Source organism: Cyprinodon variegatus, unplaced genomic scaffold, assembly GCF_000732505.1.
Source record: "Cyprinodon variegatus isolate N-32 unplaced genomic scaffold, C_variegatus-1.0 Scaffold1525, whole genome shotgun sequence".
NCBI lineage: Eukaryota > Metazoa > Chordata > Actinopteri > Cyprinodontiformes > Cyprinodontidae > Cyprinodon > Cyprinodon variegatus.
Genome location: NW_015151978.1, coordinates 36,978 through 49,269, shown reverse-complemented (window position 1 = coordinate 49,269; position 12,292 = coordinate 36,978). Strand labels below are relative to the sequence as shown.

Genomic DNA, 12,292 nt, shown 5'->3' with positions numbered 1-12,292 from the left:
CAGCGACAGCAGCAGGACAATGGGCTGCCTCCGATCATAACGGCCACCGCTTCCACTGACCGGATTAGCAGGTATGGCTGCCGGGGGACCGGCTCAGCTGGGGGCTGCGCGGTTTGCTGCTGTTTCTCCCGCTTTAACAGCTTCTGTTTGTCAGCGGCAGAGGGTGGGGGGGTGATGGGGGGTGCAGGAAGGAAGCAGCGGCTCAGCAGCAGACACCCAGCGGGGCCTGCTGACCGGCTGCCTCCGGCTCCGCAACCAGCCGGTGACACCGATTTATTCAGCTGGGAGCTAAAACCGGCCGTTTTCGAACCGGCAGGACCCGAAACGACGCGACAGAAATCACAGCGGGGCGACACATCCGGAACATCCCCGCCGCTCGCCTCTACACAGGCGCCCCGCCGAACCGCCTTAGAAAAACACGGAAATTAAGCTTTTTCGCTTCCCCTGCAGAGAAAATCACACCTGAGAACCAGATAAATATCAATATTTATCCACTAGTATCCCAGGAGTAATTCGGCTGAAAAAATTTGCATTTATTTTGGACTCCAAATCGAAATAATACAATAAAGTAAATAAATATTGCATCCATGCATATAATACGACACAGTAAAGAAGCTCTAACTGTTTGTGTTTAATATAAATGCAGAAAAAGCAGGGGAAAAAACAACAAATTTCTGTTTTGCTGCTGTTTTCCAGCAGGACTTTGGCAAACAAAGCCCCAGCAGCTCAGGCTGAAGTCCTGCTCCAGTCCAGGCCGGACTGTCTCCTGCACAGATGCGGGGATTGTTGCGGGAATAGACGGACTCATTGTGTTTACTATAATGCGCCTTCTGTTGGACGCTGCGTGTTGGTGACGCACGCAGACGTGCGGGGATGGGGAGCTGCTGCGCGGGCATCAGGAAACTAAACTCACCGCATATCTTTTTCTTTTTTGCTGCAAACAGACAGATGTGACCAGAGTTTGTGTGTTTTGAGGGGATAGAGATGAAGCATGTCTGCTGAACAGGAGGAAAAGATGATGCGTTGAACTGATTTGAACCAACTGCGCAAAGCATCTTTCCTGCAGCTGATTTTTTTTGGATGATATGAGAAAATATTTGAATCCAGGGATTTAGATTAGAGAAGTCACCAGAGCAGAAAGAAGTGATTAAAGGGAAAGTGCTGGGACAGAGGCTGAGCTAAATCTTTTGCAGCAGATATTGTGGCATGTAATAAACTGGGATAATCACATAATCAGAGCCAGCCCGAGGTATAAGGGAACTAAGTAGTTGCTTAAAACTAGTGTGGCCAGCTGCTCAGGAAGAAAAGCAGCTATGAGCTGATCTAAATGGTGTTAAAAGAGGTAACAGACACATTTGCATAACTGACTAAAGCTGTGGGTCTGAAATAGATGCCGTAGGAGAGAGGAATGACACCATGGGAGGGAAGTAAAGCAGCAAAACAGCTCGGTTTGTGTTCTAAAGGACTGATTAGACTTCTGCAGCCGCACAGATCAAATGTCGTCCGGTCGCGAACCAGTTTTGCTGGTATCCTTCTGCATCGTGGGTTTGGAATTTCTAAGGACGGACAGCAGTTTCCCGCCAAAGTGCAGAACTTCGGTGGATGGTCACGAGAACTTTGGCGTTGCCGGTTGGAAGTGTTTATCTTCCAAAACAACAATGGCGCGTCTGGAAGTTATCACAGTCAGGGAGATGGATCTAGAGTTGCTGGACATCGAAGAGGAACAGGTTCTGTTAATGGAGTTGGCAAAAAGACAAAGGTGGACGTGTAGGTGGTCTGTACGCCCCTTGAATCCGACCACGGATGAGACTGGGGAGCTTAGACCTGGCACCGAATCGAGAAGGGCGACCACTCAGACAGCTGGAAAATCACAGCTGCCTCTGTCTGCGCACTTCCGCTTGAGATCTGTGCCGGTTTGTCACCATCCAACGCGTAGTCAGGATTTTTTTTGAGGTGTGCAATGACGGTTGCAGAACCTCTGCGTGGGGGTCGTGGTTGTGCACAGAGACAGATTTGACGGTGGCAGAGGCTATGCGTCAGAAGCCTAAATTGGCCTTAAGGGAACTAAGTAGCTGCTTAAAACTAGTGTGGCCAGCTGCTCAGGAAGAAAAGCAGCTAAATGGTGTTAAGAGGTAACAGCCACATTTGTATACTAAAGGGCAGATTAGACATCTGCAACCGCACACATCAAATGTTACCTGGGTCTGGTCGCGAACCAGTTTTGCTGGTATGCTTTAGCACGTCTGTCTGGAAATTCTACTGACGGACAGCAGTTTCCCGCCAAAGCTCTAGGGGGAGCCTATTCAAGAACGCGCAAGAACTTCGGCGGATGGTCACGAGAACTTCGTTTTTGCAGAGACCTTGGTATCTTTATATAATTTGTCTGAGGCACCGTACAAGTGATATAACTTCTACTTCTGAACCTCCTGGATTAACCTTTCGTCGTAGTTGTTCCTCGGTTTTTAAAAATGGCGCACCTGACACCAAATCGAGAAGGACGACCACACAGACAGCCTGAAAGGCAAACCAAGGACCAATCACAGCTGTTTTTTGTCTGCGCACTTTCGCTTCCGTACAGAGACAGATTTGATGGTTGCAGAGGCTATGCATCAGAAGCATAAATTGGCCTTTAAACTGTTATTATTATCTGTATCGGTCTAGGGCTGCACAGTGGCGCTGGGTAGCACTGCTGCCTTGCAGTAAGAAGGTTCCAGGTTTGATTCCTGACCATGGGTCTTTCTGCATGGAGTTTGCATGTTCTCCCTGAGCATTCATGGGTTCTTTCCAGGTACTCCGGCTTACTCCTACAGTCCAAAAACATGACTGTTAGGTTAATTGGCTTCTTTATATTCTCCTTAGGTGTGAGTGTGTCCGTGAATGGTTACCCTGTGATGGACTGGCGACCTGTCCAGGGTGAACCCCGCCTCTCACCCGTAGACAGCTGGAGATAGGCACCAGCACTCCTCGTGACCCCGCTTGGTGTGACAGAAAATGGATATATTGATGTATCGGTCTATCTCCAGTGGGATCGGCAACTCTTGTTTTTGTTCCCACACCTGGTGACATGTTGCAAACATCCTGTGGTCAGGATACNCTGAGGCACCGTACAAGTGATATAACTTCTACTTCTGAACCTCCTGGATTAACCTTTCGTCGTAGTTGTTCCTCGGTTTTTAAAAATGGCGCACCTGACACCAAATCGAGAAGGACGACCACACAGACAGCCTGAAAGGCAAACCAAGGACCAATCACAGCTGTTTTTTGTCTGCGCACTTTCGCTTCCGTACAGAGACAGATTTGATGGTTGCAGAGGCTATGCATCAGAAGCATAAATTGGCCTTTAAACTGTTATTATTATCTGTATCGGTCTAGGGCTGCACAGTGGCGCTGGGTAGCACTGCTGCCTTGCAGTAAGAAGGTTCCAGGTTTGATTCCTGACCATGGGTCTTTCTGCATGGAGTTTGCATGTTCTCCCTGAGCATTCATGGGTTCTTTCCAGGTACTCCGGCTTACTCCTACAGTCCAAAAACATGACTGTTAGGTTAATTGGCTTCTCTAAAATTCTCCTTAGGTGTGAGTGTGTGCATGAATGGTTACCCTGTGATGGACTGGCGACCTGTCCAGGGTGAACCCCGCCTCTCACCCGTAGACAGCTGGAGATAGGCACCAGCACTCCTCGTGACCCCGCTTGGTGTGACAGAAAATGGATATATTGATGTATCGGTCTATCTCCAGTGGGATCGGCAACTCTTGTTTTTGTTCCCACACCTGGTGACATGTTGCAAACATCCTGTGGTCAGGATACAAACCCCTGGTAGCTCTATAAGGATGGTCTGGCTTTCCAGACTACATCTATCCCAGAGAGAGAAACCAGAGAAAGTTCTGGAGGGAAGGGCATTTTATGGTTTATAGAGCACAAAGTAAAACAGGTTCATTTTTTTTAAGTGGTTAATAGAATTCAATTTTTTGTCATTCCACTGTCATAAGTACAGAGCAACGAAATGAATTCTCAGCATTTAACCTATTCCCTTGGGAATGGCCATTGTGCGGCACCCAGGGAGCAGTGTGGGGTTAAGGGTCTTCCTCAGGGACCCAGAGCGGCAGTTGAACTCACAACCTCAGATTTCAAAGCCCTATGTCCTAACCACTAGGCCGCCACGAGCCTTTGTTAATGGTGGTAAAGTTGTCGTCACCTTGATTGCCCTATAATGGACCATGTACATTAAAAGGAAATTAGTTGATTATTTAGATTAGTTAGATTAAAAGTAATTTTTTAAAAGTTAATAACTAACCCCAGATCATTTTGCTAATGTGAAACGTCCCTGCATTAATAAGAAAGAAAAACTTCGAATTAGTTTTTGCTCAAAGTGTTAAACACCAGCAGTAAAACCTGAAAGGTTGTCCCTGGCAACCACAGCTAAGGTGTGAGCTGCTGCCTCATGGTTAAGAGGTTCCCCCTGAAGGTGCGCCTGACTATAACATTAGTGCTGCCGCTAAATTTGCTCAATCTGGATAGATACTTAATTCTTGCTCTAATACTGACCCCCTTATTTATTTGATTTTGTATCATTTAAACTGTGTCACAATTTTAGGAGAACATTAAAACATTCACATTTATATAAGTTTCATTTGGATCATATCAACTTATTGGCAATTCTTCCTAGTGACATGCTGCAGTCATCTTGTGGTGAGCTCCATCCAGAGAGAGAAACTAGAGGAAGTCCTGGAGGGGAGGGAATTTCACGGCTTTAAAGAGCACAAAGTAGAACAGGGTCCCCTCCTCTACCTGTTGCTGTGCACTGCTGTCAGCTGGCTGAAAGAAACCCACTACACTTTTCTTTTGCTTTAAAAAAAATCTACAATTTTGTTTTATTTTTTTTTAGATTTGGTGAATCAGGATGGAAACTTAATTTTTGCTTCAAAACTGAGCCCTTATTTTTATTATTATTGTTTTTTTTATCATTCAAACACTTTGAGGAGAACAGTAAAACATTCACATTTATTTAAGTTTCATTTGGATCAACTTAGAGTAAAGAAGTTTCATTTAATTGGCGGTTAATACATTTTAGTTTTGGAGCAAAAATTTAAGTTTGTATCTCCCCAAGGATTACACTGGAGAAACAATATAGAAATAAGTAAAAATCTCTTAAATTAAGTGTATTTTTTCTTAATTTGAGTAGGTAAATATGATAAAGTTTGCCAATGGAAATAGTATTTTTACTCTTAAAATAAGATAATTAGATAATATGCATTTGAAATAAGACAATGCAATTGTTTTTTCAGATTTTAAATGTAAATTGTCTCGTTCCATTGGCAAAATGTCTCTTTTACCTCCTCAATCTGAGAATAAATCACTTATTTTACGAACAAATAACTTTTTTCCGTATGTATTTGTATTCACGTAAAAACAACAAATGCAAGAACTGTTTAAAACAGTGACAGAAGAATAAATGTCTTAAAAACTAATACAAGGTTGCATGTCCAACCTTTCCTTGACAGTGAATGTATTTTTATAGTCTAGTTCTATTTTAGAGCAGTGGAATTGGCTCCAAACAAATCCTGAAACGAACGCGGTCTATAAAAGTCTCCATCTTTAAAAGGGAAAAACCTAATGATGCAGTCAGGAGCGATCATCCAGCCTGAATAGCAGGAAGCAGCTCCAAACCGGCGGGGACTAGGAACCCAGCAGGAGGCAAATGAGTTGTTCCAGTGAGAGCAGAGCGGCTGCAGTTTGTTGTTTCTTTCCTCACCGATCGAGAAGAGATGCTCAGAGGTAGAGGCACTGGACTCAGCTTTTTATTCCTCACTTCAGACAGGAGCCACCGGCTTCATGTTAACAATAACAGGAAGGAGGCGAGGAGCTGTGCAATAGCTCATGCTTTTTTTGTGGTTCTCTAGGCCTCTATAGAGATTATTTGTGTCACATCATGTTTGTTCCACATGATCAGTATGTGAGAATCTATTATCTGGGAAGAAAGTGTCACAAGACAGTGGTTGCAGAGTGGATGTTTGTCAGCAGTGTCATCAGGAGCTGCTGCGGGACCAGAAAGTACTGCTAACTCTCTGTCCTTTTCCCCACATTACCTCAATGTTTACAATGGGCTGCCACACAGACCTGATTGTCCTTATTTATAGTTCTGCTAATTATTTACAGAGCTATAATTATTGCAAATAAGCTGCAAATAATTTTAAAATTGGCCCTCAGACCTTCGCAGGAATTTTGATAGATAAGCATGAACAGGTTGAGAGAACCTGTCCATGATGAGCAAGCATGAAGTGACAGTGGAGAGGAAGAACTTCCCATTGGGAAGAAACCTCTGGCAGAAACAGACTCGGCATGGCGGTCTTCTGCCAGAGCGGTTGAAATGAGACGCGGAATGCAGTAGGGGTGGGCGATATGACGATTTAACACCGTGTTACGATCTACACCTCTGACGATCTGTCATTATTAAGAGGTCGTTTTATCAGGATTCACAAAACTGCAGTGCTGCTGTATTTCTGCCACTGATCACATTTACATGCAACCAAAAAAAAAAAAAACCTTCACAGCTAGAATAAAATCTGAGTGTTTGACTTTCGTCCGTTAGTTTGAAAATCAGTTAGAATCTATTGTTTAATGTAATATTTTTTTTTAAACTTAAGTTAGTTTCTGTGTGCTTTCTTTCTTCTTTTACTTTATTAGACCAGTCAAGATTTTAAAGTAATAAAACTGCACTAAGATACAGTTAGAATTTTTATTTATTTTGACTGTAGTTACTTGAAAAATGTAACTAATTTGTAATTGTTTTACTCAGGAGTTATTGTATTTTTATTCTCTTTGGTGCGTTTACAATATAGAAATAAAAAAAACAAGTTTGCTAGCACTGCTTTGATTCTCTAATTTTAATAAACTTGTTTATTTAATTTTTCTCTTCTTTGCATGTAACTGAAGTTATGTTGGTCGTATCTAAAAAAAATGTGATAAAATTACAATAATATAATCAAAAAATCACGATATTTTATTTTTGCCATATCGCCCAGCCCTAGAATGCAGTAAGAGTCCAGGAGGAATGAAACTCTGATGAAGTTTTAGCGACGATGGTGGAGGAGGGGCTGGAGGTGGGTTGAAACGGGGTCATCTGAATGAAAGTCTGATACAACGCGACCACTACCTGCGCACAAGAGCAGACAAGTTGCGGATCGGAGGCCTTTTAAGATGAACTTTCGATGCCGATTGGCTTTAGTGGAGGTGTGGGTCAAAGCTGATTGGCTGTGTCGCAGGTGGATGAAGGAGAACAATCAGTTTCTTGAGTTGAACTTCTGCCTAGGCTCCATATTCTAAATATTATAAACAGGAGTAAAAATGCCCCACTTTTTTCAGACATTTTTTTAATTATTCACACTGATACTATATGATACTATAACATATTTTTTTTTGTTTTTTGATATATAGACTCAATAATAGACTCAAAATGGTTATTTTAAATGCCTTAAGCATTCCACTTGTAACAGAATAATGCACATGCATATGCAATATTAGGCTTGTATATGACATTAAAACTAGATTGCTCCAGTTTTGTGAAGGACATCATCATGTATGTGTCTACAAAGATATTTATTTTCAGCTGGGCTATCTGCTGTGGAAGACAGACTCTCCTTTTGTTTTTCCACCACACATGTCGCTATGATTTGCAAAGGGAACGTTTTCCAGCCAGTCAAATATTTGTCAGATGAATTACCTTTTGATGAATTACTATTGGGTTAAATTTTAGCATGGACTGTAAATCTAAATATGTAAAAATATGTAAAAAGCCTCTACAGCAACAAAAAACAAAAAAAACGGAAAGGCACCATTTTTGCCCTTTTTGGTTAAGGGAAGGAATTTTTTCCTTCTTTCCCTTAAAAAATATTTTTTTTTTTTTACACGTGTGGCTTGTTTCTTCCACATATGGTATCTGTTTTGTACATAAAAATGCCATAAATTTCCCATGTGAATCCACTGAACTTCTAAATACATGTTTAAATTGTCATTGCATATTTCTCACATATTCATAGAAAATAAAACAAAAGCAAAACTGGTTAAAACATTAGTAAAAAAAGAAAAAGTATTTTAAAATCTAATATAATAAGATTGCCTGTTAATCTTTTGCTTGACACTTCATTGCTAATGGCTGCTGTATGGTTAAGGCACTTAACTGGCTAGTTTGCTTTTCTAATTCACCGTGTCTGTTTCCAAAGGGAAATATATGATGTCTGGTAATAATTGTGCTTAGCAGTGTGATGAATCTTGACGTCTTGTTGTTTCCTGCGTCGATAAGCCCTGATTAGACTATCGCTGTGAAGTAAATTCACCAAAGGCTGCCTTCTTCGTTGGACTCCAGTCCTCGAGGGCCGTTGTCCTGACACGTTCAGTTATGTCCTTGCTTCTACATTCCTGATTCCAATATTTAGATGATTGCCAGGACTCCAGAGAACCTGCATAAGGAGGGATTTGTTCAATTGTTTGATACAGGTATACTGGACCAAAGACACATCTTAAAGGTGCAAGACACTGGTACTTAAGGAGTTTCACATCCTTGATCTTCTTATTATCGATTTTAAGCAAAGATGCTTCTAAAAAGCCATTGTTTTCCAAGAGCAGAAGGTAGCTTATGGTTGGGCATTATTGGTAGGAGTTGACTCACCTGAATATGAATCCGAACCAAACCGGATGGCTCAGGTACATATTTTTGGGTGAAATTTGAGCATTTCTTTTAAGTGTTGGTATTCGTTATTACTGAGATAATTAAACAGATGTTCTGAATACAGGGCTACAAAGCTACATATTGGTAAGATACAAACTTGGAAGGCATAGCCTAGGGGCAAACAGACCTGTTGCTAGAACAGCGACTAGACTGAAGATGCTTTGCTAATGTTACAAGCGGCAACAAGGAAGAAAACTACTGTTTCAGGAGGCGGGATTTCCGGCACAGTGTCCTATCAAAGGGAGTTTACTTTCCTCCAAGTTCTAGCGGTTCTTTTTTTAATTGTCATTACAGTGTCACCAGTGCAGAGCAACGAAATGAACTCTCTGCATTTAATCATCCCCTTGGGGAGCAGTGGGCTGCCGTTGTGCAGTGCCCATGGAGCAGTGTGGGGTTAAGGGTCTTTGCTCAGGGACCCAGAGTGGCAGTCTGTGGGAGTGGGGCTTGAAGTCAGAACCTCAGGATTCCAAGTGCAATGCCCTAACCACTAGTCTGACACTCTCCAAAGCAGGCATTAGCGTAAAGGGTCTTGCCTAAGGACCCACAATGGCGGCTCATCCTTCGAGCTGGGATAGGAACCCTCCCGTTTGCAAGACGGATCAGTTACCACTGGAGGTAGCCAGCCGCTCCACACACGCAAACATACGTCCTAAAGTGACATATGTTTGCAGAAACAGCTCTGCATGCGATGAGGAGAGAATCTACAGGTGCATAGAAAGCAGGAGAGCGCAGAGAAGGAGCATGAAGTCACAGTTGTGACATATTGGGGGCCTCATTTTGTTGAATCTGCATGTATACAATGTGTTTGAGTTTTAAATAAAACTCAGCATTTATATCACACTTCTTTGGCAGATATCTGACTTGATGTCATCTATTTACAGGAGGGGAATGTGAACCAGCGGCGGGATGTGGCCCCCTTTATCCCTGTTGATCTGTTCTTCACCAGGCGGGTTTTGACGTACCAAAAATGATTAAGACTCAGCCCCCGTCGGCCACGGGGGGGAATGGGACCTCTGGTGGGAACAACGGGGGCTCCAATCTGCGGAGTGCCTCGCCTCACCGCAATGCCTACGAGGCGGGGCTGGCGGCTCTGAAGAAGGCCACCGACCACCTCAACAATGCCGCCAACGGAACCCCCAATCCTGGCTCCAAACCGCCCCTCCTGCCCCGACCCACCGGAAGAGGCCAGCGCTATGGGTCCAACGTCCACCGCATCAAGAACATGTTCATGCAGATGCAGTCTCCTGGCGACGAAGAGGACGGTGGCAAAATGTTAGGTGAGGAGCCTTCAAAGGTTTACTCTGAAAGAGTTTTTTTTAAAACTGTGTTTGATCGATTCTTTATCATTGGCAGGAAGGGAAGAGGCACTGAAACTATCTATTCCAAGGGCCTCCAGCCTCAACGAGAACGTCAACCACAGCGCTCTGCTCAAACTTGGGGATACAGTCTCAGAGAAAGTCAACAGGTTTGACTCTAAAACAGGCGGCGAGAGCGGAGGCTCATCTTTTGGTCTCTCCAAACTTCAAGAGACCAGAAGGATGTTTGAACAACGGACTCTCCAGGTAGGTTCTTCAATGGGTTGGTTTTCTCTAATCCATTTGTTCTAAAGCTATAGACTGAAAGATTTTATTTGATCTCTGTGTCAGGAGAAGCAAGCCGCCACCAACCGCATATTGCTGAAGAAGGAGCGAGCGTCGGGTTTTCAGGGCAGCCGCCTAGACGTTGTGGCCCGTTTTAATGGTTCTACGGAAGCTCTAGATCGACTGGATGAACCTCCCGCTGCTGTCCCCTCCGCCGCAGCTTCAGGCGGCCCCGGCGAGGCGGTTAGCCCCACTGTGAGCCAACTCAGTGCGGCATTTGAAAAAGGCGACGTGCGAAACAATCTCTACCTCCCCCAGCGTCGGTCCGCCCCTGCCTTAGCCCCTAAACCCAAATCTGCAGCCAAAGCAGATCCAGCTGAAAAAAAGGTAAGAACTTGATGAAATCTCACTGAAAAACAAAACGATTCGATGAAGCTTTTGAGTTCAAATTAAATATTTGTATCTTTATTGTGTACGAAGGCACATCCTGTTGGTAAGGAGAGCATAAAGGAGATAACGGCCGAGGCTACAAGTACCATGGCAGCTCAGGCGCCAGAAGCAGCAGGATCTCTACCAGGGAGCTCTGCGGGACAGGCTATAGGTCAAGAGAAGGACGGGTCTGGACTGTCAGAAGACATGTACTTAAATTCATCAGCGCCTTCAATTACAGTGACTGTAACATCCGCCTCGTTTGAGGCTAAATCGGATCCCGGTGCCCAGGCTGACGAAACTGAAGAAATGGGTCCAACTATAGAGGAGTGCCAGGCCAAAGAACAGGAAGTCCCCACCGAGGCGTCTGGAGGGACGCTGGTGCAGGCCCAGGTTCACGCTGCTCTAGAAATAGGAGGGAAAGAACCTTCTTCTTCAACCTTGGGGGAGAAAGGCGAAGACTCTACATGGGGGGCAAAGGAAGAGGACGGAAACGAGGAGGACGATGGCTCGCACCGGGAGGATTACTCTGAAGGGGATCTGGTAGATGTCAGTGCCTACAGCGGCATCGGGGAGGAGGATTCAGGGGGAAGCCAGCTGGACGACGAGGATGACGAAGAAGACGAGGAGGCGTATCAGCCAGAGAGCAGTTGCTCCGAAATGCCTGGCCTCCCCGAGGAAGAGGAAGCTCCGCCACCCAGCAGGAAGATTCGTTTCAGCACAGAGCCAATCAAGGTCTGTACGCTCTGATGCAGTACGCATCATGTTTTTCATCCTTATGGGTATTTTTTTTTTTAAAAGATGATGAAATTTGGGAAAACAAACCCTGGAAAACCCCCAAAAAAACACTTTCTGTAATTTTTTACTGGGATCTTACCTGAAATAAAAACACAATTAGGCTTTAACTCAACACCACAGCAAAAAGAACGTAATTACCACAGCTGTGGTCGTCTCGCATCGCTCTAATGGCAACGTTCGCTTCAAGCGAAATGTGCCCTTTGCAGAGAGATAATAATTATAATAATAAATAAACTTTATTAATCTCACACTGGAGAAATTTACCTCTGAATTTGACCCATCCCCTTAGGAAGCAGTGGGCTGCTATTGTGCAGCGCCCGAGGAGCAGTGTGGGGTTAAGTGTCCTGCTCAGGGACCCAGGGTGGCAGTCTGTTGGAGTGGGGCTTGAACTCAGAACCTTATAGGAGCCAAGCGCAATGCCCTAACCAAAATGCCCAAGAGCGAATTTTTGGGAGTGAATGGAACCCATTCGCTCCCAAAAAAAATCAGCATGTCTTCAATTTGATAAGCTGTTCTTAAAGCAACGTCTTTTGGAAAGATGGGAGCAGAATTAGAAACAATTCACCAAAACATATTACTTCATCTTTGAGCAAAGAAGGTAGCCTCGTGAGACCATCCTGATCTCGCGAGCTTTCAAGGTTTCACTCGCTAATCAGTCTGGAGACTCTCCGTTAAATAAAATTTGGAGCCGTTCACCAAACGAACGTCCAATCAGCGTTGGCTTTGAGGCGGGTTGAGGTGTGACGCAACGAGAAGTCTAAA

At 44.1% G+C, this 12,292-nt stretch overlaps 1 protein-coding gene across 1 annotated transcript in view; it reads left to right on the top strand.

Annotated features, from left to right (window-relative positions):
- Positions 1–12,292, top strand: part of LOC107103769 (neurabin-2-like) — a 43,364-nt gene continuing 31,072 nt past the window's right edge. The window contains exons 1-5 of the mRNA XM_015403592.1: positions 1–71; positions 9,605–10,000; positions 10,077–10,285; positions 10,370–10,690; positions 10,784–11,467. Coding sequence (XP_015259078.1) covers positions 9,691–10,000; positions 10,077–10,285; positions 10,370–10,690; positions 10,784–11,467 — 1,524 coding nt within the window. The 5' untranslated portion in view covers positions 1–71; positions 9,605–9,690. The remainder of the gene's footprint in view (positions 72–9,604; positions 10,001–10,076; positions 10,286–10,369; positions 10,691–10,783; positions 11,468–12,292) is intronic.